Source organism: Haemaphysalis longicornis, unplaced genomic scaffold (genome assembly GCF_048455015.1).
Source record: "Haemaphysalis longicornis isolate Haplotype H1 unplaced genomic scaffold, Haemaphysalis longicornis Haplotype H1 scaffold_9, whole genome shotgun sequence".
NCBI classification, from domain to species: Eukaryota; Metazoa; Arthropoda; class Arachnida; order Ixodida; family Ixodidae; genus Haemaphysalis; species Haemaphysalis longicornis.
Window position 1 is genome coordinate 100,178,812 of NW_027526460.1, and position 23,586 is coordinate 100,202,397.

The 23,586-nt window shown below is 45.0% G+C and overlaps 1 protein-coding gene across 3 annotated transcripts in view; it reads right to left on the reverse strand.

Annotated features, from left to right (window-relative positions):
• LOC144153602 (uncharacterized) overlaps positions 1 to 23,586 on the reverse strand; it is a 259,014-nt gene that overhangs the window by 126,032 nt on the left and 109,396 nt on the right. For all 3 annotated transcript variants that reach the window (XM_077685248.1, XM_077685246.1, XM_077685247.1), the window contains 2 exons: positions 23,042 to 23,145; positions 8,964 to 9,113 (listed from right to left, as the gene is read on the reverse strand). In XM_077685248.1, coding sequence (XP_077541374.1) covers positions 8,964 to 9,113; positions 23,042 to 23,126 — 235 coding nt within the window. In that variant the 5' untranslated portion in view covers positions 23,127 to 23,145. The remainder of the gene's footprint in view (positions 1 to 8,963; positions 9,114 to 23,041; positions 23,146 to 23,586) is intronic.

Genomic DNA, 23,586 nt, shown 5'->3' on the forward strand with positions numbered 1-23,586 from the left:
CCTGATCTTGGAGTAGTAGTCTTGTTAATACATCCAGCGCCCCATAAACTAATGAGTAGTGTAACATTCTCGAATTATTTGTTTCCTTTTTAGCCACGCAGGTAATCATCATAGTCCTTCTAACCGAAACGTGGCTACATGCTGACATTCTAGACCGCGAAATCTTTCCGTCAAATCACAACTTCACCCTGTTTCGCCGTGACCGAATGAACGCGGGGGATGAGGCATTTTTCTTGATATCAAAGCACAATCGTTTCGTCACTCATATGTGACGATGACTCACTTGAACTAACATGGGTACTAATTTATTCTCAGGCAATAAAAACCATTATCGGCGTATGCTACAGACCACCCGACAGCGACCAGTCTTTTTGCGATCTATTCAGCCAAACCCTAACTTGAATTGCAAAATCTTTTCCCGACGCTTCTATCTTCCTATCTGGTGACTTTAGTTTCCCTCATATAAATTGGCCTCAGCTCTCAGTTCTCAACAGATCTCCATCTAACGAAGCTAACTAATTCGTCCATTTATTTCTCGATTTCAAATTTATCTAGCATAACCTGCCCGACTAGAGGTTACAACATACTCGACTTGCTCTTAACAACATACCACGATGCCGTTTTAAGCGTGGCATGATTGTCGGGCTGAAACTACCAACAAAAATTATATAACTGATTTCAAAAGAGGAAGCTATGAAGCCAGCAATGATGAACTTTGCTGTTTCTACGAACAATTCAAGGACTAACATTTAACCGGCACCGTAAATGGGAACTGTACAAAAATGAGCTTCTTAGATTACAAAACAAATACATTCCAAAGCTAACCATGACATCTGACTCAAACAACAAACGGTTTACCCGACACCTCAAATCTTAACCGGAAAAAGCATCTTTACAGATCAGCAAATCACAGTAGCAAGCCAGCCACATGGGAAAAGTAGCTCGCGTGCGCTCAACAATACGTTAAAGCAATAACGCAAGCAGAGAACAAATTTTTTCCTCCAATTTACTGTCAATTTTGAAAACAAATCATAGCAAATTTTTGCGAATACTCTCTCCTAATTCCCTGACAGAGCAACCTGAACTCACAAGCCCTAATGGGGAGCCGATTGAAAGCAATCAATGCGCAACAGTTCTTAACAACTACTTTTCCTCCGTTTTTACATGTTATTCCGACACCATCACACATTACCACGCTCCTCTTGATCCATCACGTTTCCGATATCCATATCTCACCCGGAGGGAATATCGAGACTGATCCGTAACCTTAAGCTATCATTATCATCAGGCTGCGACCACATTAACAGTAAAATTCTAAAAAAACACCGATATTATTCCAGCCTGATTCTACATCTGATATTCACACAGTCATTGCACTCAGGTTGCGTTCCGTATAATTGGAAGGTTGCTCAGATAGTACGACTATTTAAATCCGGTATTCGCTCACTAATAACCAACTACCCCCCGATTTGCCTAGCCAGTATACCTTCCAAACTACTCGAACACATATTAACCTCTAGCTTAATGACCTACCTAGAATTATTTTTTTTATCCGCACCAACATAGCTTTCATAAACAGTTTTCATGTCAAACCCAGTTCGCCGAATTCATACATGATATACTGCAGGAAACGGATAATAACTATAAAGTAGACGCAATTTTCTTGGACCACATAGTAGCTAAGCTATTGTCACTAAACCTCCCTTCTAACCATATATCATGGATCGAACACTTCCTAAAAGGACGCAGGCAATTCACCTATGCTAATGAGCACAAGTCTAGTCTAACCAGCGTATCGTCCGGAGTCCCGCAGAGTGCAAGCCTATCGCCTCTGCTCTTTTTGATATACAAAAATGACCTGCCTAGTTAGATTAGAGCACTTTTGAGATGACTGCGCATTGTACCAAATCATTTCCGCAGCCGATAATCATTCTCTCCTGCAATCAAACTTAGACAGCATGCCATTATGGTGTATAAAATGGCACATGTCATTAAACCCAACAAAATGCAAATCACTCTCATTTTCTCGGAAACATGCCATATCTCAATACACCTATTACGTCAACAACATACCGATCAGCTCAGTCCTATCATACAAATACCTCTGGTTGCACATGACGTCGTCGCTTTCTTGGGCAATGCATATTGACACCATTTGCTCGGAAGCCTCACGTACTCTCGGGTATCTTCGCCGTAGCCTTAAACTTGCTTCTGAAGAAATAAAAAGAGTAGCCCATCTAACATTCGTAATGCTGAAACTGGAATATGCATCGGCCACCTGCCATCCATCCCAAGCATACCTAACTGTACAACGTTAATACATTCAAAACCGCGCTGCACGCCTTATCACCTCGCAATATTCCAATCATGTCAGCGTCACTGGCCCTAAACTGTCTCTCTCCCTCCCGACCCTTGAATCACGCCGCGTCATTGCTCGCCTATGGCTCCTCCATAATTTCTTTCATCGGCCAGAATCAAGGCACACCTTACTAAGGATGCCTCACAGAATATCACCCCGATTAAATCACACCTGCCCATTATCCCCAATAACCGGCGGAACGCAGCATTTGTTTGGTCGTTGTTTGCTAACGCTATTATTCTATGGAACGCTTTACCCGCCGACATCGCCACATGCACCAATAACAAACAATTTAGAGATAAGCTTGAAAAGGCGTTAACCTGATGTATTAACGATATAATTGTACTGCTCTGGCTTGATGGTCGTATTGATGCTTCAACTGCTTCTTGTATTTTAGGAATCTGTTCGCTTGACTTCACGGTTACCTTTGTACAGTTTTGAGTAATTTTTATTTAGGGTAATATTTGTTTTGTATTTTCCGGCTTTCACGTTCACCTTCTTGTTTTTTTTTTGTTTCGCTCAATAGTACTCCTGCAAACCCTGCAAACCCCCCCCCCCCTTATGTAATGCCTCCGGGCCCTTAAGGGTATAATAAATGAACGAATTAATCAAAGGAATGAATGAAAATGTGCGTTGTGAAGGTCTCTGATAGCCCGGCCGTTTACACATGCAGCTTCCTTCTTCGTCATTACATTGTATCCTCCTGCCATTTAATTTAAACGATTACATGGTACAGGCAACTGAGCCCTCTTCTTGCTCATTTTAAATTATTCAATTTTCTACGCTTCTCTTTAACAGTTACCCTACTTCGGTCTTCCGCGACGTGAAAACGAGTCAAGGAAAATATAGTGTCTAACCCCTGTACCTGCTTTCTTTCTGATTCGTCAGCTTACCGGAAAAAGCCTGTTCCCGCTTGGCCGAATTTTGTGGGGGTTATTTCAGGCACACGCAGTATCTTTGAATGTAAAGTTAGTTGGGATTAGGAATGCTAGCTTAAACACCAACCATTGCACATCGTATACATTATATCCTCAGAGAACCCTATATTACATGATAGGCGCGTTTCCCTTTTATGCCATCTGACTTCTTTCGGTCTTTTCTCACGTTCTTTTACTGTCACCTCAATGTTTTGTTCTTCTCCACAAGCCGTAAAGCTTCCAATATGTCATAAAGGTGCGTTACACAGTTGTAAATATGTGTACTCCTCATTCCTCTGTGCTGAATTCAAGGCCTGCCTAGTAGTCCTCCAGCTAGGCCTTATGTAAAACAGACTGAAAAAATGTTGGGGTTGTTCTGAGGATACAACAAATAAACATAAAACACTATACTTTAAGGTCGTGAGAGCCCCATGCCTACGAGCATACAATTTTCACGAAAAATTTGGCCAAAAAGAAGTGCATTAGTCATGAGAAAAATTTTGCTCGCCTTCACAATTTTATTTTGTGCCTATAAACCGCTTTTATAACCTTCAAGGGGCTCCAGGTTACATAAACACCAAGCGAGACTAAAAGATGAAACTATTTTATGGAATTAGTTTACGCAATGTTGCTGTTACAGAATGTACCATACGAAGAAACAGAGGATACAGCAGTGCTTCCCTAATGGTTAAAACGCTTAAAATAATTAGCTTTAATTTTCGGCAACACCACGTGCACTTGCATGCACAATTCTCCGCATCAACACAGAAGCTTCCAACGTAATTTTTCACCGACCTGCATGTTCGTGAAAGTATAAAAAATTCAACCTGTAAACAGCTGGTTTGAGCACACTCCTGAGAAGGCGATTTTCTCAGCTACCAGCGTTACCCGCAACTCTGAGTCTGAGCACAGAGCCAAAGAATAAAAACCGTCTCCCGTGCGAATTCTGGCTTTGGTTTGGGGCGCCTTCTGTTGTAGTATGATGTGGTGTGAGGTACACAAATTTCCGAAACAATCGTGAACATCCCGCCATGTGGTGCCACTGATAAGAGGGCGCACGCTTAAGCAACACTCTAAAAGTGGCAAGCAGCGGCCAAACGCAGCGGCCTAACGGGTCTAGCGGTAACTCGGGTGTGGCAATTACTGCTTCCCCCCACCGGGAATGGACGTACCTAAGACGTGCCTCGGCCTCTCATTGTTGCAAGGGTAGAGACTCACTCAGCAAGTGCGGGATCGGTTTAGTCGCAAAGATAAAGGGAAGTGGGGGAGTCGTCCGGCGCCATGGGCCAACACAAACGTTTCCTTCCACACTTGTTTTTTTATTCGGTATGTTGTTTTCCGCCACGGAGAGAATAACCAACGAGAAGACTAAAACAAGAGAAGCCAGAAGTCTCTTCTTCCTCGCGAGCCGATGAGAGATTGGGAAATATGTGCGTATGTTGCAGAAAACTCGGCCGGACTGTTTGTTCTTCCCGTCCGTAATGCCTGTTGACGCATACTTTCTCGCTGTAGGGAGCAATTTGGATGGGAAACTAACGTAGAACATGACACAGTGCTGCAACGTTGTGCAGGAGTCGCTGAGGACGAAGAATCATAGGCATGCGAGCACTCCGACAGAGCAAATATGGGATATACGGCGTGACAGACAACGAATCAAAACGAAAAAAAAATTGGCTGTTGATGCATAGTCTTAGCTATGAGCACCGTCGCTATAGCGTTGTTAGTATCGGGAATATATGGTGAATAGGCACACATTGCTGCGTGCGTTATTGCCCCGCCGCACGCCTCACTCAGTCAGCACAGCAGATGGCATGGTGGCGTGAGTACGGCTTTGGTTATTCAATACCTGATTAATATTTACAGGAATAGATTTGTCAGTAGCACAAGTTTCGTCGGTATTTAGCTATTCACGTCCAGTAAATAAGGGCCTTTATGGTCAAATAGAGTCATAGAGCCTAGACACGCATCAACCGATCTGCTTCCGAGTGTGACTTCCCGCGCTAAAACCGTTTGTTTTATTTACCAGTTACTCTTTTTCAAACACAACATCAAGGCAGCAGGGGGTGGACAAATATAATTTCACTACACAGTACAAACATAAAAAGAATTCACTCAACCCAAAAAAGAGTAATAATCGTTCGTAATGTTCTTCTAACAAAAAGACGGACGTTATGGGAAAACTAAATCTACGACCATTACGCGTCGAGAACAAGCGTAAAATTGCTAGGTCATCAGATTCAGTTTAATAGTTTTTTGCGAAATATGTGTATTGGGAAAGGTTGACTGGGGTAGCGCAAGACAGCAGAGGAGTAGGAACACAACTTCTTCAGGTCAAATAATACCCGTGTGAAGGGCAATCTGTTGGCTGCCAATTTCCTCCTGGAAAATGCGCGCAATAAATGTTGTTATTTTGCGGTAAATGAAGTGCATTTACCGTTTGTTTTCCTTTTGTTCTGAGTCTGATTGCGTTTAGGGCTGCGTTCAGGGCAATTCTTTTACCACGTTTTTAACAATATTGTATTTTTGGTATGCAATCGTTGAAGACTTGTGGCGGCCTTTTGGCTTCATTTTTTTCTCTTTTATATGAGCCCCTCCTCTCTACAATGGTTGCATGCCATGAGGGTAAAATAAATAAATAAAATAGTAATAAAATGACCCGTCTGCTGTACCTTTCATTTTGTCTGCATGATTCTTTTTGGACAGTTTTTATCAAGAACGTCATGGATGACCGAGTCGAAGGCAAACGTTCTTTTTCAAAAGCACACTCGCATTTCTTGACACCCTAATCACACTGTCATTATGATCACTCATAAGGGGCGTGGGGAGTAGAGCGATTAATGAGATTAAAATCGCTGGTACTAACGTAGTGGGCCATTATGCTTATCTTCACTAACGTGGCTTGTGAGACAGCCAGGGCAGCGATTAACCGAACCGCGTCCCCTATTATAAGTGCGGGAAGTGGCGTATTTCATTTCATTTCATTTCATTTATTCCACCTTAAAGACCCGAAGGCATTACATAAGGGGGGGGGGGGGGGCGTACAAAATATAGGAAACAACGCAAAAAAAAAAAACTCAAAGGGTACCGAGGGTAGACATTCAGAGAACAATAATAATACAAAGGGTACAAAATGCAAAGTATACAGTAAACATTACCAAGTGCAAGGTAAACGTAAAGTTACAGGGGTAAACATTCAGAGGAATACAAAACATTTTGAACAGTACTTCAAAATTATTGTAAAAACTGGCAGGAGAGTAGAACATTTAGTTAGATTGTGACAAGTGAATTTTTAGTTTATTGCGGAAGGCTTGGCGGTTAATGCATGTTACTAAATTATCGGGTAGTTTATTCCAGAGTGTAATCCCATTGGGAAAGAAGGAGGTAATCATTGCAGATGTGTGTCCATTTATAGGTGCGATAGGATGACTTTGGTTTATGCGGGATGAAGTTCTGTGTGATGGTTGAAGCAGGACGTGCCGCGATTTAGGATGATAATAGAAAGCATGCAGAAGACACAACCGAGAAATGATGCGCCGAGATTCAAGTGACGGCAGGTTCAATGATTCTTTTAGTGCAGTAACGCTAATATCGTTAGAGTATTGGGAGCAAATAAAACGGGCAGCGCGGTTTTGAATCCGTTCTAAATCATTAGTAAGATATGTTTGTGAGGGGTGCCAGATTGAGCACGCATATTCTAATTTCGGTCGGACATAAGTTTCATAAGCTAGCTTTTTAATGTCTGGTGAGGCTAATTTTAAGTTACGGCGCAGGTATCCGAGGGTGCGTGAGGCCTCCGAACAGATGATTTGAATATGGTTTGACCATGATAGCGACGATGATAGATGCACTCCGAGATATTTGTATGATAGTGTAGGGCTAATGGGAAGAGACTTTATGCTATAGGTGTACTGTGCTGGGATCATTTTTTTTTTCATCATCCGACACTCACGTGATGAGGAGTTTTTACATGTTTGCATGACCAATAACAGGCATCTTCTCTCAGCACATCACGTGCTCTTGGGGTTCATTCAAAACAGCAATATAAACCAGAGTATTTTATACGTAATACTGTCTGCAGAATGAAAAGGAGAGGTCATATTAACATGCAGTGTCTTATAAAAACAGTCAGAGATAAGAAAAAAAGATTACACGGAATAACCATAAAGAGAGGAGCAGGAAAAATGATTGGCGCTGAGTCTAAGCCTAAAGCCGCTTCAGGACACCTAATTCAGTTGCTCGTTATGTAGAAAGAGCGCAATGGCAGAGAATACGGAAGTAGGTCACCTTGAGTAATGAGCAATGTTTCGCTAGAACGAACGCATTTTGGCTTAGCGTCGTTCTTTTACATTATAATTTTGGAGGTGTAATGAAGTGTACCCCTTTATTTGCATTAATTAACGTGAACGATAAGGAATGAAGAGCGTGCCTGGTAGAAATAAAAACAACGTAAAAGATAGAAATATCCACAATACTTTCGAAGAAAGTGCCAAACACATTCGATCATGCGCCCCACTGCTTGGTTATCCGGCAAGTACCATCCGTGAAAACAGACAGCAGTGGCTGTCTGGAGCAATTGGTCACCGCCGCCGGGATGTCGGCATCGCAGGGGAGGGTGAGAGCACATCTTATTATACTTCAGATCCTCCTCAACAAGAGTATGAGCGGTTGCAGCGAATTGAGCAGTTGTAGCGGCTACTGGCCGGTTTTCCTTCAGTTGCAGCAATGAACGATTCTCGACAGCAACTTTTAAAAAAAGCCACTAAAACAAAGAAGAAATGGAAGGCGTATGTGGTGCGAAGAGCAAATCACACAATGCCGTTCCGTGCAGGCGACAACTAAAGGTTTCGCAGTGGTTCCAGACCCGAAGAAACGAATGAAAGCGCATATCGGAAGTGTTTCAGGGTCCCTTTAAGCTGAGCGTTATCCGTGAGTGGCACCAATAAGCCTCTCGGAGAGCTGGCATCCCCTCGCGTTGAATAGCAACCGCTGACGCAGCAGTGCATATGTCCGCGCTGACATTGCTAGCCAAGGCATGGCTTCGCCGAGCCACACCCGCGCCCGTCAAACCGTGACATCTCTGCACAACACATCGTATAAGTGCTCGTGTACAGCGGCGGCGTCCAGGCTTGTGCGTGGTCTTGCGCCAAGTGAGCAGCTCGCGAAAGAATACCAAGAAAAAATACCGGGCGAGTGGGCATGCGTCACGTGAGGAGCCCCCGGCGTCGGCCAGCTCGACCTTCGAGAACACTCTACCCAGCATTCGTGGCGTAATCTCTGGCGTGCTGTTCCCTTTGCAAATTCACGTGCGTTCACGCATGAACTGGGGAGCACAGGCGAAGAGTTCGCACCACAGACGCCCAGTTCGCGAATCCGGATTTCGCGAGTTCTCGCGCGTGCTAACGCGGTCCACTTTGGGAGAGACGTAAAAGAGTGCTGACTTTTTGAAGCTATCCGTGCCTGCTAGTCATGCAAAGCATTGAGCGGCAAGTTCGGAATTTCATGTGAGCTGCAACAGCCTGGTCTCCGAGGACGGGAAGCTTTGCCGTTTCGTCAGCCTTGCGACACTAGTGCAGGCCCCCCCATTTTTTTTATTTACGTTTCGGATGGGCAATTACTGTTTTGTTTTACTTGAGCCCTGCTCTCCTTGAGTGCAGAATCCTTTGGAATGTTCTGACAAATGCACTTACCGCAGCTCTCTTCATCCGATCCGTCAGGGCAGTCTCGGCGGCCGTCGCAGATGAACTCCCTCCGCACACAGTCCCTTCCGGTAAGGCAAGGGAAGTGGCCACCGGGACATTGATGTTTGGCGGGCGTTGCCACGGTGGCTGACGAAAGCACTGCGTATGCCGAAACAAACACTTAGCCACTACTAACGAATGTGTAATTCTTCAACACTTAGGCGACATGTCGACGCCAGTGCTAAATCCGGAGGCCCCATTAGAACTGCGTTATCTACAGCCGGAAGCAGCCAAATAAAACAGTGATTCAATGCCAGTCTTTCAAGCAACTTACTTTTTTGGGGAAGGAATTTTCGCAGAACGTGTTGAAAGGCAAGAAGGGACAGCGGAATGTTGCGTCTTGCCTTTTCTTTTGTGCTAAGCCTGTTTCTAAAGTTTTATAATTCACTGACAAGCCTGCATTAAAACGCCCTTTAACATAACGGAAGAACACTTCAGCAATAGATAGAAACTTTATGTTTTATTTGAAGGCTGAGTGTTTCTCAATAACATTTGGAAGCCTAGTTCACTAGATATCTGAACGATCTTGGAGGGACCGAAGTTAATCGGTGCACACATGTCTGATTACGTTCTATGAAGACGAAAATTTGGTGAAAGTAATTTTAAATATTGTAATGAGGTAAAGCGCGCTGCAATAATTAGGAACTGCGGACAATCCCTTGTAATGGCTATGTGCCATCGGTCATCGCCACGTTGCTAGCAGACAACCAGCCGCTCGTGCGAACGAAGAAGAAGCTCGGTCTGCGCGGCTTTGGGTGTGACCGTTCGTCGGCTCTCTCGCTCTCTGTGGTTCTGGACCTCTGCGACCGTCTGCATCTACCAGCCAATAAACCCCCTTTCAATATTTTATTAGTTCGGTACTGTAAATAATACTACCCTGAATTTCTTCTTATCCTGTTTTGGTGCAAAATACTTCAGGAACCACATTGCCAATACCCGCCACACGTTCCCTAGAATCTGTAGATTCTGCACGGCTCGGGTACCCCTCTACTACTTACGTGCCGTCACGCTCACGTGTCACTTTGCGCAGGGCACGCCGTGGACTAAATTACAACCTTCATTAAGGGAAAAACACGCCTCAGAGTTACTCTTGGGAACACTGAGCAGTGTCTGAAAGAGCTTAAGAGATGGCGAGTGAGTGAGTGAGTGAGTGAGTGAGTGAGTGAGTGAGTGAGTGAGTGAGTGAGTGAGTGAGTGAGTGAGTGAGTGAGTGAGTGAGTGAGTGAGTGAGTGAGTGAGTGAGTGAGCTTTGATAAAAACACCCGTTCAGCAGCCACCTGCCCAAAGTACACGCCGGCCGGAAGAAGTTTGCCGCCTAGTGGACAAGCGTACTTTGATGCTGCAACCAATCACGGCTTTCTATTCCCTTTCTTCTCTGTGAGTGTGGCTCCCCAGCAGACGAAGAGCAGATGATTGTTCCGTGCTTCCTTTTTCCGGGTAGGGCTGCTTTTCTTTCCGCTTTACGTCGGCAAAAGTGGACAGGAATGATCGTCTGCTCCGCGTCTGGCGGCCGGCGGGGAATACGGCCGCCAGATATCATGGCATTGGTACCCTGCGAATAATCTTTTTTTCGATGGCAACACCGCATCGTTACATACTTCATCGGCGGTTTTTCGCTGCAAAGGGATGCGCGGCTCTCGAGAAGATCGCAGGAGAACTGGCGTGTTTTACGACGCCAACGGCGGCGCGTCCGCCGCAAGGCTTGGCTGTTGGCCATTACTTTTGTTTAGCTTAAGCCAAAGCGAAAAAATAACGTGGTGGTGAGGCATCTGGCCACTTTTCTGGAGTCCCACGTTCAAGTACGATATGAACGAAAGGTGTTTTTTTTTTAATTTCCCATTTGCATCGCTGGCTATTTCCAGTGCCGAACAACAACTACAACAATGTTGGTTCTCCGCAGAATGGGGCCCTTAAGGTTTTCGCTACCTTAAGGCATTTAAGGGGCGAATGTGTCTTAGGGCATCGCACTCGGTCACTGCGAGCATTGCCGACCTTTTAAGAAGCCTAACCGGTTCCTACATATAGGCTGTAAGTTTAAGCAGGTTTTGCTGCTTTTTCCCCTTGGAAGGTTCAAAAGTTCCCTGTAGGCTTCCGTAATAACCGTTGCCCTGATGGTTTTCACCCTCGGATTTATTTTAGACTTTTGTTCCTAAACGTATTGGCGTATACTCAGGCTGGGGCTTGTTTCTTTCGTCCTTGTAAGAAATCTGTATTGGCTGTTTGCGTAGACACGTCATTTAATTTTGTAATTGGCGTGTTAGGATAACTTTTGCAGCCTTCTATTCATGCTTAAAACACATGTTTGTAAGTCGAAGACCACAGCACATTGATAAGGTTTACCTTTTGTCAGGGAAAGCCAAGGCTCGGAAATGAGGCAGGGGATGCTCGTTAGGAAAGGCATCGGTTAGACATGGGTTAGAATTCCAGGCTCACGTACTTTCCTTTTCTTGGCTTTTTTTTTTAGATTTCCGCGGCCAGTTGTTTTTCTTGCGATACTGAGTTCACATCAACGCATGAATCCGCAATTTCGCGCAATGACGCAGTTCTTGCTTTCGCATTATTAAAGCTACGAGAGCAGAAAAGAAATCGCTTAAAACGTGGGGTCTGTGGCGTTCAGCTACACAAAATGAGAGCTACGGAAGGTTACTGGTGCCACCACGTGGCCAGGTGTGACTGCATACGTTCTATACCACGTTTCACCGTTATAACGGATCTTTTGAAGGTCTGATGTTCATATTGTTCATGTTGAGAGGTTAGTAGTTATGGTAAAAGAAACGCCACCACGGCACCACCACTGCTCAAGCCCCTCATGCGCCGTTTTAAAAACAGCGACAGAACAAGTTTTAAAACAAACAACATTATGTTTTCCTGAAGGAAGAACGTATACCTAGTAACATTTATTACAAAAATTAACACTAGAACAACAGGAACAGGCGCTTAGCTCGACGAAGATTGCATAACAGTGGTTTGTTTTTTCAAACCCCCCTGTTTCGTGCTCCTGAGCCCAATGTTTCATCACGAAATGTGTATTGCCTGAATCTGCGGTCCTCAAAAAAAGAGCTACACTGTAATGCACCTTTGTTCAAAAGATGCGACCAGGAAAATTCGGCGTGTATTATGCCGATCCCACATAAGCCTCGGTGGCGAGTGTTGTGAACTCAGAATAACTTCATAGAATCGAATTTTGTAGGAGGCTTTACTAGTTTTTATTTCAGATTTGGATGTGTTCATTGAAACTGTTGTGTGCTAGGGAAGGCAATTTTTGTAACTCTTGCATGGACAGTTTTTTTTACCTTCGTAATTAGTTCTTCGCGAATTCACCATAATCATCATCTTCTTCTTCATAATAATAATCATCAGTCTGTCTACGCCCACTGCAGGCCGAAGAAGGCCTCTCCCATGGATCTCCAATTTACCCAGTCCTGTGCTAACCGCGACCATTTTATCCCCGCAAATGCCTTGATCTCGTCTGCCCAATTAACTTTCCGCCGCCCCCTGCCACGCTTGTCTTCTCTAGGGATCCACTCTGTTACCCTTAATGACCAACTGTTATCTTACCTTAGTATTGCGTGCCCTGCCCACACCCATTTCTTCTTAATTCCTTCTAATATGTCCCTAACACACATATGTTCCCTGACCCTCTCCCCTCTCTTCTTTTCCCTTAGCTCTCGAATTATCGCTGTTTAAATGTTTTTCTAATACATTACAATGATCAGCGTATGGCAGTTGCAACGGCAATATCTCGTATTTACTGGTAATTGTAACAATGTAATTGTATCGTAAGGTGTCTCTAAGAATTATCTGATAATTAGTGGTGGAAGGCAGGCTCCGAAGACTCGCCGAGGGCTCTGAGGCCGGCTGCTATAGAGGGCAACGGATTATTTTGACTACCTGGGGATATTTACCTAGTGTGCGAACAGTCAACACGCGGGTGGCATGTTTATTTCCCTCCGTACAAAAAACTGCTTCGGCTGGCGGGTCCATGCCGAGTCCGAGCGCTGAGCCATTCAGCCACGTCCGCGGGGCAGTAGAAGTTCAGCGCTTAACCGTTACCACCAGTACGTGCCTTCGCGGCAAATTCTAGGATATTTGAAGCATTGCCTCCCCTCAGTTGGAATGTTCTCTTTCCGGTCTTCGTTGGTCATCGTTTTAAGCTCTCCCTTTGAAGTTACCTTTTTTATTTTTTTTTTATTTAGTACATACTGCAGTCCTCTAAGGACCAAGCAGGAGCAGGAACAAACTTGATTTTCCAAAAGCCAGTTCTCAGAAATAGGCACAATGTTGTAATGTTTGAAACGTTTATGTTGCCGTTTTAATCCCAAGCCACCATTTTAGTGCTAGCACCATCGCAGTTCGTCAAATGTTCATCGTTCCACACGACAATTACGCTTTTAGTGCTGAATAAATTCATATGAACGGCCGTACAAATGTGTTAAAATCCGTCAGTGAGGATTAGTTTGGCCAGACGTGTTTATTAAGCTCATCTAAAACAATTCGGCAACATTTGCATTACCAGGATAATCAGTCTACAGAAATAATTTTGATGAACAGTATTACTGAGATATTCCTCAGTTATTCACCTTTTCACAGGTACGTCCAGGTGTACACTCCTTGCTTTCTAAGCTAAGCGATCTATTCTAGCTCGTAACTGTGTGGTCTGTTCAGTGTTATTGTTTTTGGTTTTGAATTGTTAAGCGCATCTTTACGGGCTCAGAGAGGAAATTCGTTTTACCTCCTCTAACTGTTGTTATTCCACACTTCCGCACCTACAAAAATGCTAAAAATGAAGGCCCTGAAAACTTTCCGCATTGATATCAGTGAGCCTATATTTTACCCACCCCGAGAAGAGCCCTATGTCATCATGGAGGCAAAATAAAGCCTCAAAGGGACATTCAATTACTTGACAGAAACGTTCAACACTTTCTCATCTCGTCCCTTCCCATTCCTCGCGCACAACCTCCGGGCCTCTCCTTCCTCAATACAGGCGTGAACAAATCAAGCAGCCTCATTGAGAGCATCTGCCCGAACTTTGCTTTGCACGCTAATCATCATCAACGCACAGCCGCAACTGGTCACATTTATCTTCGTTCCTTTCGATCATCATCAGAGCGTGCTCGGTTCGTGCTGGCCTTGCCGTCGCTCACCGAATAAACGCCGACTATCAAGCCCCCTTGTCCGGCCCCTCAAGTAGTGGAGGTCAAGTTTCGTCCACCATACCTCTCCCATCAACGTCTCCCTGAAGCTCCTGTTAGAACGGTGCTTGCGACGGTCTGCTCTAACCATGCCCAGCTACTCCACCGATCCTCCTGCCTGCAGTCCTGACACCCCTGTTCCTTCATAAACCCTCACCAGCCGAGGTGATGACGTAGAGGACTGGGTCGACAGTTACAACCACTTCGCCTTTTTTAACAGTTGGGATGCTGGGCTGAAGCTGCGAAACGTGGCATTTTCCCTCACTGAAGTGGCCAAATATTGGTTCTTGAACCATGAGGTCCACGTTACCACCTGGTTCTTATTCAACACAGAACTGCGAAACATTTTTGGCACTCCCGCATCACGATCTGCAGAAGCCAAAAAAAACTAGGCCTCGTCAAAAAAAAAAAAAAAAAAAACACGCCAAATATGTGGCTTCATGTGCTCCCTGTCAACATCGTAAACGCTCAACGTCTCCCTCTCCAGGGCCACTAAAGCCTTTTCGGTGTCCTTCAACGTAATTCGATGTTGTCGGCATCGATATCCACGGGCCCCAACCAATGACTCCTGTGGGACACCGAAATATCGTCACGGCAGTAGACACCGAACACGCTATGCGGAAACTGCCCCTCTTCACACCGTTAGCACTCCTGAGGTTGCTGTTTTTTTTACAGCTATATTCTTGCGCCAAATGTTGCCTCGGGTGCTCCTCAGTGACTGGGGCCGAACGTTCGTATCAGCAGTTTTTGCAGAAGTTCTACGTTCGACGGAAACTGTTCACAAGACGACATTGAGATATCGCCCCCAGACTAATGGACTAACTGAGCGGTTCGACCGCACACTGTCCGACATGATTTCCTTTTACATTAACCCCGACAACACCAAATAGACAGCGTTTTGCCGTTTGCCACCTTTGCTTACAATACGGCACTTCAAAGAACCACTGAATTCTGTCCATTATTCCTTGTGTACGGCCGGCCTTCTCCCTCGGTGCTTGATTCATCCATCTTTTCTGCACCCGTACCTCCTGGCGCAACCATTCACGAAAAGTTTCTGACTCGGCTTGCACATTGTCGTCACTTGTCGCGGATGAAAACGGAAGCTTGCCAAGCAGAGCGCAAGTTACGCCATGACGAGACCGATCCGCCTGCTTTTTTCCAACCAGGAGGTGAAGTTCGTCTGTCTACCCCTTTACGTGCCCCAGGACTATGCGAGCAGTTTCTACCTCATTTCATAGGTCCGTACACCATTCTCGAAAAGACATTCCCGGTGATTTACCGCGTTGCTCCTCTTTTGGTGTTCACACACCGCCGCTACCGCGTAGTCAAAATCGTCCACGTTACGCGACTCCATTCGTTTGTTCGAAGTTCTTCGTCCCCTTAAGGGGGGATGGATAGTGAACGTAGGTGTCCACTTAGTTCTTCCGCTAACTTCACTGCATTTTTAGCTATCGTCTTGCAAGTTTGAAGGAAATGTGTAATGGATGTCTACTAACCGTGTGCAAAATTTTATTGAAAAATACGTAACAGTTTTGAAAATAAAAATTATGAGCTTTTGGATTTTTTTCTCAGCTTAAGGAACATTTACAGAAATGTTTTTAAAGCCACAGGATTGAAACATTTTCTATGTGGGGTAAATGCCTCTGGCTTTCTTCTGAACCAAAATAATAATGGTGGCAATAACCATTGATTTTTCAACAGTTATATACGTAGCTAAAACACAAATTTTATTGATTTATGAGAGAAAAAGTATGAATAAAAAATAAATTTTGGTGAGAACATGCTTATTATCGTTCAGAATGTGTATTCAGCATTGATAAAGAACTCACACAAAAACCGTTTCAGAAACGGAAATAGTTAAAGAGAAAATGTTCCTTTTCTTAGCGGAAATGGTGTTTTTTAGAAATCGGACCTCAAAGTTGTTGTTTCATTTTTTCAAATTTTCAGATCTTGCCTGGATTCTGAGAAAAGCTAGGCAATCCTACTAGCACAATGAACTTCAGGCTTAAAAGATGGCTCTAATATGTCGAAAAGGGCAGCAATTACACTTGCGCAAACCGAATAATAGGCGACCGACCTGGCAAACAAACGTTTCGCAATGCATGCGCAATGCTATTTTAAGTAACGCAGTGCCATTGTGGCTTACAACGAACTACAGAATAATTAATCTAACTATGCGCTATATCTGTAAGTAATTAAAAAAATAAACGTTATTACATGTTTTGAAAAAAAAAATGTAAATATTACTGTGCATCACACGAAACTTGGAGTAACAAGGCCGGGCCAGTTGGGGCGTGTTTGGCGCCATTTTTAAATGACTTCTAGTGCGCGTTTGACGACGCCACTTCGTGGGGACGTTCTCAAGAAGTGTTAGAATATTTTGGGACCGTAATAAAAAAATCCAATTTTTAGTCGGTTTTGCTATCCATACACCCTAAATCGCGGCGTGGCTGCCGTTTCAGCAGGGTGGGGGATATTGTGAGCCTATGTTCGAAATTTGCTCTGAACGCTAATCATCATTACCGCACAGCCACAACTTGTCACGTTGTCTTTCGTTCCGCTGTCGCGGTCGATCATCATCAGAGCGTGCTTGGTTCGTTCTGGCCTGGCCGTCACTCATCGAATAAACGCGGTCTATCAAGCCTCCTTGTCCTCCCTCTCAATATGAATATCTGCCAAGCAATGCAGTTATGCCTACTGGTGAAGCCAACTTTAAAGGTTGTCGGTGTACAGCGCCTTATAAGAAGACATGGATTGTTAGATAAATGTTTAAAATACATTTAGGGCCTAGATCGTGTCGTACTTTCGTAGTCCGTTGAATATAGGACCCTCGCCTGTGTAATAATAAGTCTGTACCGCTTTTTACAAAAAAAATTCACTTTCTTTTTCAATACCCGACTGCTTAAGTTTACGACAAGTAAAAAAACATGTCTTCCCCTCTACGCACTATTGTAGAGTAGTGACGACGAATTTAAAGGTGCTCGGTATATTGCAGAGTGTGTTACGGATTACGAAACCATTCACACCGAGAAATTCCTGCAATTTCTTCTTTGCTTCTCATTACCTGAATATAAACTACGTAATTTCACTGAAAACTTCGAACTACATAAGCAGGTGTAAATATAGCTGCAAGGTTAAGTGCCACTGTGGCAATCCTAAATCCATGACTGCTTCTTCTTAAGCGCATTCTCTACTCGCTTTTCCCCCGCATTTCCCCGAGGGTAAGAATGTGAAAGTGCGAATGCAGGAGTTGAATTTGCGCGGTTCGGTAATGTTCGCGAAAGAGAGATAACACACACACACACACAACTACAAAGAAAGAAAGATGCATTTATTCACAGACACCTATTTGTGTTGTCGTTGTACTTGATTGCTAGAGCGGATCTCAGCTTTGAAATTTCGTGTCAGTACTCCTTTAAGCGGGCGCATTAGCCCTTCTCACGCCCGATTCCTGGCCAATCCCCCACGTGGGTATGTGCCATGTCAGCGGCCAGGCAGCGCGCGCCCATCTCCCCCCGTTGCCAAGGAAGACGAGGAGATTCCTGTCCAATCCCCCACGTGGGTATGTGCCATGTCAGCGGCCAGGCAGCCCGCGCCCATCTCCCCCCGTTGCCAAGGAAGACGAGGAGCGCGCGCACCCGCAGCTGTTGCTATGTGGACGGACGGCGGTCACCGGAATTCAGGGTGGCTTATAAAGTGCATTCGCACTTAAAAAACATGTCTTCCCCTCTACGCACTATTGTAGAGTAGTGACGACGAATTTAAAGGTGCTCGGTATATTGCAGAGTGTGTTACGGATTACGAAACCATTCACACCGGGAAATTCCTGCAATTTCTTCTTTGTTTCTCATTACCTGAATATAAACGACGTAATTTCACTGAAAACTTCGAACTACATAAGCAGGTGTAAATATAGCTGCAAGGTTAAGTGCCACTGTGGCAATCCTAAATCCATGACTGCTTCTTCTTAAGCGCATTCTCTACTCGCTTTTGTTTGTTCGTTTGGATGTTTTGTCCGAGAGAGAGAGAGCTCTAAACACAGCCATTGTAGAGAGAGCTGAGCGGGGATACGACAAAAGATAAGTGCTCCCGATTTCGTTTTTTTTTCTGCGTTTGTTGTGCAGTCGGGCGGTTCGACCATCGCGGCATTCGCGGTGTGCGAAGAACAATAGGACCGAACTGCCAGTGCAGACTATATGCTAAATATAGATATATCTGTATCTCTTTTTTTTTTTGCCGCGACCGCCCCAGCAAGGTTTTATAAAAAGCAACAGCTTTTCTTGGAACGAACTTAGCAAAGAAAGATGCCGCGTGTTTACCAGCTGCTCAAATTGCCTAGAAGAGAAAGTAAGCGCCCGAGAAAACAAAGCCAGAAGGAATTCTTTGGTGGTTGCACGCGCAAATCTCCTGCGCGGAAGGAAGAAATGTTCGGCGCACATGCGTTGAGACGGAATTTGGTATGGGATGCTATTGTCTTCGGAGCGGAAACAAGCAGTTTTGACGCCTGAGGAAAGGAGGCTAAAACTGCGCAAGTAAGCAGATAATGAGTGCGCCACCTGCTGCCACCTGTGACGTCATTTGGTTCGACACATAGAGAGAGCCTGGAATTTTTCTCCGCCTGTAGTGTGTCAAGGCAATCTCGTTCTCCCGAATCTTTTACGGGCGGCTTTATTACTGCGCAGCCATCAAACCCACATTTCAATAGTCTGACCACCAATCCGGCATCGTTACAAGACTTGTGCGGTTGTCTCCAAGTGGCTCGAATTCTAAAATACATTTCAATTGGACAAGGAGGAAAAAGCGCAAAAATGCTAATAGCCTGTCCAGACCATGATCTAAAGAACATCGTCCGCAGTTGTCGCGAAACAACTTACAGGAGTAATTTACGACATTTAAATACTATTTTGCGTCGATCTCTGACTCAGTGAGTTGAAAATGTTTTTCCTTTTAGACGCGAAGCGACTTTTCCTACACACTGGGTCGACGCACGCAGTTTTCGTTAGAACCTAGTCTGAAGCAGCACTTCTGTAAAAACTGTAATGGTCGACAAACGCATGAAATCGCAGATGGCATTTGTTTAGACATTGTTGCGCCCCGAGCAAAAAGCCACGTCTTTTGTTGCAACAGTTCAAGCATATCGGGGCGTACGTCACGCGGGACCACAGCGACTACCTCTGATATCGAAATCACCTCACTGTTAAGGGAGTGACCAGCGATCCCTGATACCGAATTAAGGACAGGCATGCAGGAAGCGCGCCTGGCTCGCAAGTTTCGTGAGTGTCGACCCGGCGGTGTGTCTCGACAGATGGCGCAGAAAAGCAGGTCGGCGGAAAGTCACTGGAACTGGGAAAATACCGCCATTCCTTTATCTTCACCATCGCACGAATCCACTCCATTGATTGGTGCGTTTGGTTCATTGGGTCGGTGGCGACACCGTTCTGTCCAGCTGGTCGGTTCCCCCAGTGAGCGGCGGCCGGGAACGTGCGGCAATCGAATTGCATGGTCATTTTCCTGCGTGTTTTTTATTACATACGTGGTACAACACAATGCAAAGGGCGACAGAATGCCATGGTGCTGTGCTTTCTGCTGCAGCAACAGACGGGAGGCTCGAAAGGCTTATTTTTACGATTGAAAGCCGACAGGCATGTACGAAGCGACCAGCAGTATGAATACACAGGATTCGGCGGGACGTCCCCGCACGAGACACCAGACTGAGCGAGGGGTTTAGAGGGCTTTGCAGTTGTTTCTTTTTGCATTTACATAGAGTTAGACCGAAATGGACGTTACTGAGGATACGGGACGTTCTAAGGCGCAAATGTTACGTGTTGTTGTACGTAGTCGATTCCGCAGCTTTCGCTGGTTTTTGGCGAGGTGTAGAAAAGAATCTCGCACCCATTTTAGTTGTTTTTACATGCTTCATTTGTCCCCTCTCCTTTTGGTATTGTGGACCTCACACTTATTGCCAAAAAATTAGGCAAACGCTGGATGTTGCGGTGATTATACTTTTCCAATTGGAACTTTCAAATGTTCCCGCGCTAACCTCCGGGGTGGCAGGATAAAAGGGGTTATGCATTCGAAGTTTGACAGAGCATATGACCCTAAATAATGCCAAATGAGTATCAGTAATTCCCTCTCGGAACAATTTTAGAAAACGTGCGGTGAGAAAAACCGAAGACTGATTGCATGTTGCAGCTAGTGCTGATATAAATATTGTTTACGATTTAAATCCTATACCAATAGTCTGGAACATAATTGGATGCACGATAAACGAACGTGCATACGCCCCGTACGCGGAAGAGAAAAGCAGAAGCCCCGACCCCCGCCCCCTTCTCCTCCTTTCCTAGGTTAATTTATCACGGGTTGTTATACAGCTTGGTTCGAGGCCACTTAGGTTGCCTATGAAGGATATAACTTTTTTTGATTTTATGAAGGTAAACATTGATTTTAAATTCAAATTCTTAAATTTGCTCTCCTCGAGTTTTCACATTTTTGTGAGCACTTTCTTTCGTCCCCGGAACCTCGGAAAGAAATTCAGCGTACCCCACTGGCGCATACTCATAACGTAGATGTTCGCTTATACGCGCCCTACGCACCACTGCATGTTCCAAAACTGTCCCGATAAAAATGGTGCGACAAACCTTTTTCGCACCATTCGGCAAGAGCAATCACCTTGGGATGAAGATGATGTTAACTTGTACAGCGCATTAAATTTTCAGCGCTCGAGAAACAAACAGTGCTGAACTTTACGGGGCACGAAGCTCGAGTGACTTTACGGTCCACGCTCTCGCGTGGTTCGTAAAGTCACAGGAACTTCTCTAAAGCCCCGTGGAATCCGCTGGAACTTCCAGAAAGCCCCGTAAGTCTGCTCTTGGCGTTAATATTGTTACCGTGCAACAAAAACCGCGGTTGTTTAGGCTGTTTCTTCTCTGGTTCGTAAATTACACGGAACTAATAAATAGCGTCTCAAAAATTCACGCATCTCCACGAAGTGAATTATGACGAGTGGGCGAAGCACTGGGGATTGTTATTACCGTAAATCAGCCGTGACATTGCCCCCTCGCGCATGTAAATGAGTGACAATGCCTGTGTAGAGTACAGAAAATTCTCATCCAATCCTTTTCAATTCAATCCAATCCAAATCCTATTCAATCCAATCCAATCAGTTTCAATCCGATCCAATCCAATCAATTTCAATTCAATCCAAGTCAATCCAATCCAATCCAATGCTCCTCGCGCATGCGCAGCACGGCTCTCCAGAAGCCACGCCAAACTGCCCTCTCTCTCTCTCTCTCTCTCTCTCTCTCTCTCTCTCTCTCTCTCTCTCTCTCTCTCTCTCTCTCTCTCTCTCTCCCTCCCTAAACTTATGTGAACCTTTCTATCTATTTATCTCTCCCTCTCTAACCTTTTGTGGAGCTTTAATTTTTTGTTCTTGTTAACCTTTTGTGAACCTTTTGTTCACAGATGTTCCGATTTACACGGTGCTGTGCCGTGAGCACGGACGCCGGACGCCGGACAAGCCTCGCCCATAAGGTGCTTCGCCCCTAAAAGGGCGGATCCGGCAGCTGCAGAAAATTCTCACGCGCGCAAGTGGCGGTTTCTATGCGGAGCAGACGACGCGCCTGCAGCGCTCGCCGAATCTGGCACCAACAGCACAATGTTGCCCGCACGTCGTCCGCAGATGGCGGTATTTACCTAGTTCCAGTGACTCAAGGTTTGCGTTATGTTTGCGTAGAGTTTCTGTATGTAGCTCCCCTAGGGGAGCAGAGTTGCGCGTCTAACCGCCGTCCTGAGGCCCAATTTCGTGCCGGAAAGCCACCCGTCTCGCATGGAGGAAACGCCGACCGGCTGCCGCGCCAGTGAGGAATCGTACCATGCGTGCGCCAGTAGCTGCCGGGCAGCGAGGCTGCGGGGGTGGTCGGCTACTTGCCAACTGAGCGGCCTCCGCCACCACAACAACCTCCGCTCACTTGAGCAGAGCTGACTAAAAATGGGGCCTTGTTCGCATCCCTCAAAGCGGTCTTCCCGATCATAATGTGTAACCCGCGGCATGTGGAAATCAAAAGCGCAACTCTGGCGCTACGTGGTATACAGCAATTCTAGGTCTGAGCTCCTCCGCCACGAACTGCACATCTCGTAAACTTATGTGTCCTACTGTACACCTCGAACTCGCAAAAACAAAGCCAGCTGACTCTGAGTCCTGCGCTTCTTCTAAGGTACAACTACACGCAGTAAGGTTAAAACTTGTGGGGTGGTCGAAAGTTCACTCAGGAACGCAATATAAAGAACCCACTACAACACTTTTTGTACGCCTCAGTGAACAAACCAACGTAATAATAATACTAATAACTTATTACAACATAATGCGAAATACTTATGCGGGCCTGCCAAAGCCACAGGAGGCTTGTGGGGCCGTACCCGGCAGCTGATAACACTTTCTTACATAAAAACTTGCCGTGATGTATGCAATTCATTTTTCGAAGGCTTAGTTGAACAATTCAAACAGTGCAGACTTTTTTTATTTACGGCTGCTTAACAAAAGGGCTTCATCCGATAACGTGTTTAGAAGTAAGCGGACATTGTAAATGCGAAGACGTTCGCCATACCTAGTGCGCACCCAAAGTACATTAAAGCGGAACAGCGGGCGAAGTTCGCGTACAGGAACATAGGCTGAGCATGGTAAGGTTGCCCACGTCCCGAATTAGCGAAGGTTTTACTTTCCTGCAGGTAGTAAACTGCAAGTTTGTCAGCCTAAGAAAACGTATTCGACCTTGTTGGTGCACTTCAAGCAGTCTCCGAGCGTCCTTCTTAAAAAAAAAAAACCTTTGGTTCACTTACACGCAGGTAGCTGGAATAGTATGCCCAAAATTCCAACGAAGCTCCACGGAATCCGCCACCCAATCTTCTCTCCAACGGCGACCATTGTCCGCCTCGCCGTTCACCTAGAAAGTAGAAAAGTAGAGACAAAAATGACTGAACTGATTTAACACATCAAATATGCGCGCTAGTCCACACACAGTAAAGGTGGTTAGAAAGCGAAGCTGTAAACGACACCCACAACAATTACCCATGCGACGTCACTTGAATTCACACACATGGCTGTACAAAGAGTGAAACCAGAGGCAAGTTAAATGCACTTAACCACACCCTTTATTACTTCAAAGAGATATTCTTTGCTGCGGCCTAATCAATGCACGATATATATATATATATATAAGTATATATATATATATATATATATATATATATATATATATATATATATATATATATATATATATATATATATATATATATATATATATATATATATAGAAATAAGGGTTGGCAGTCGAGAAAACCTCAGAAAGCAAAGGGAAGGATGTGGTAGATCATTGAAACAG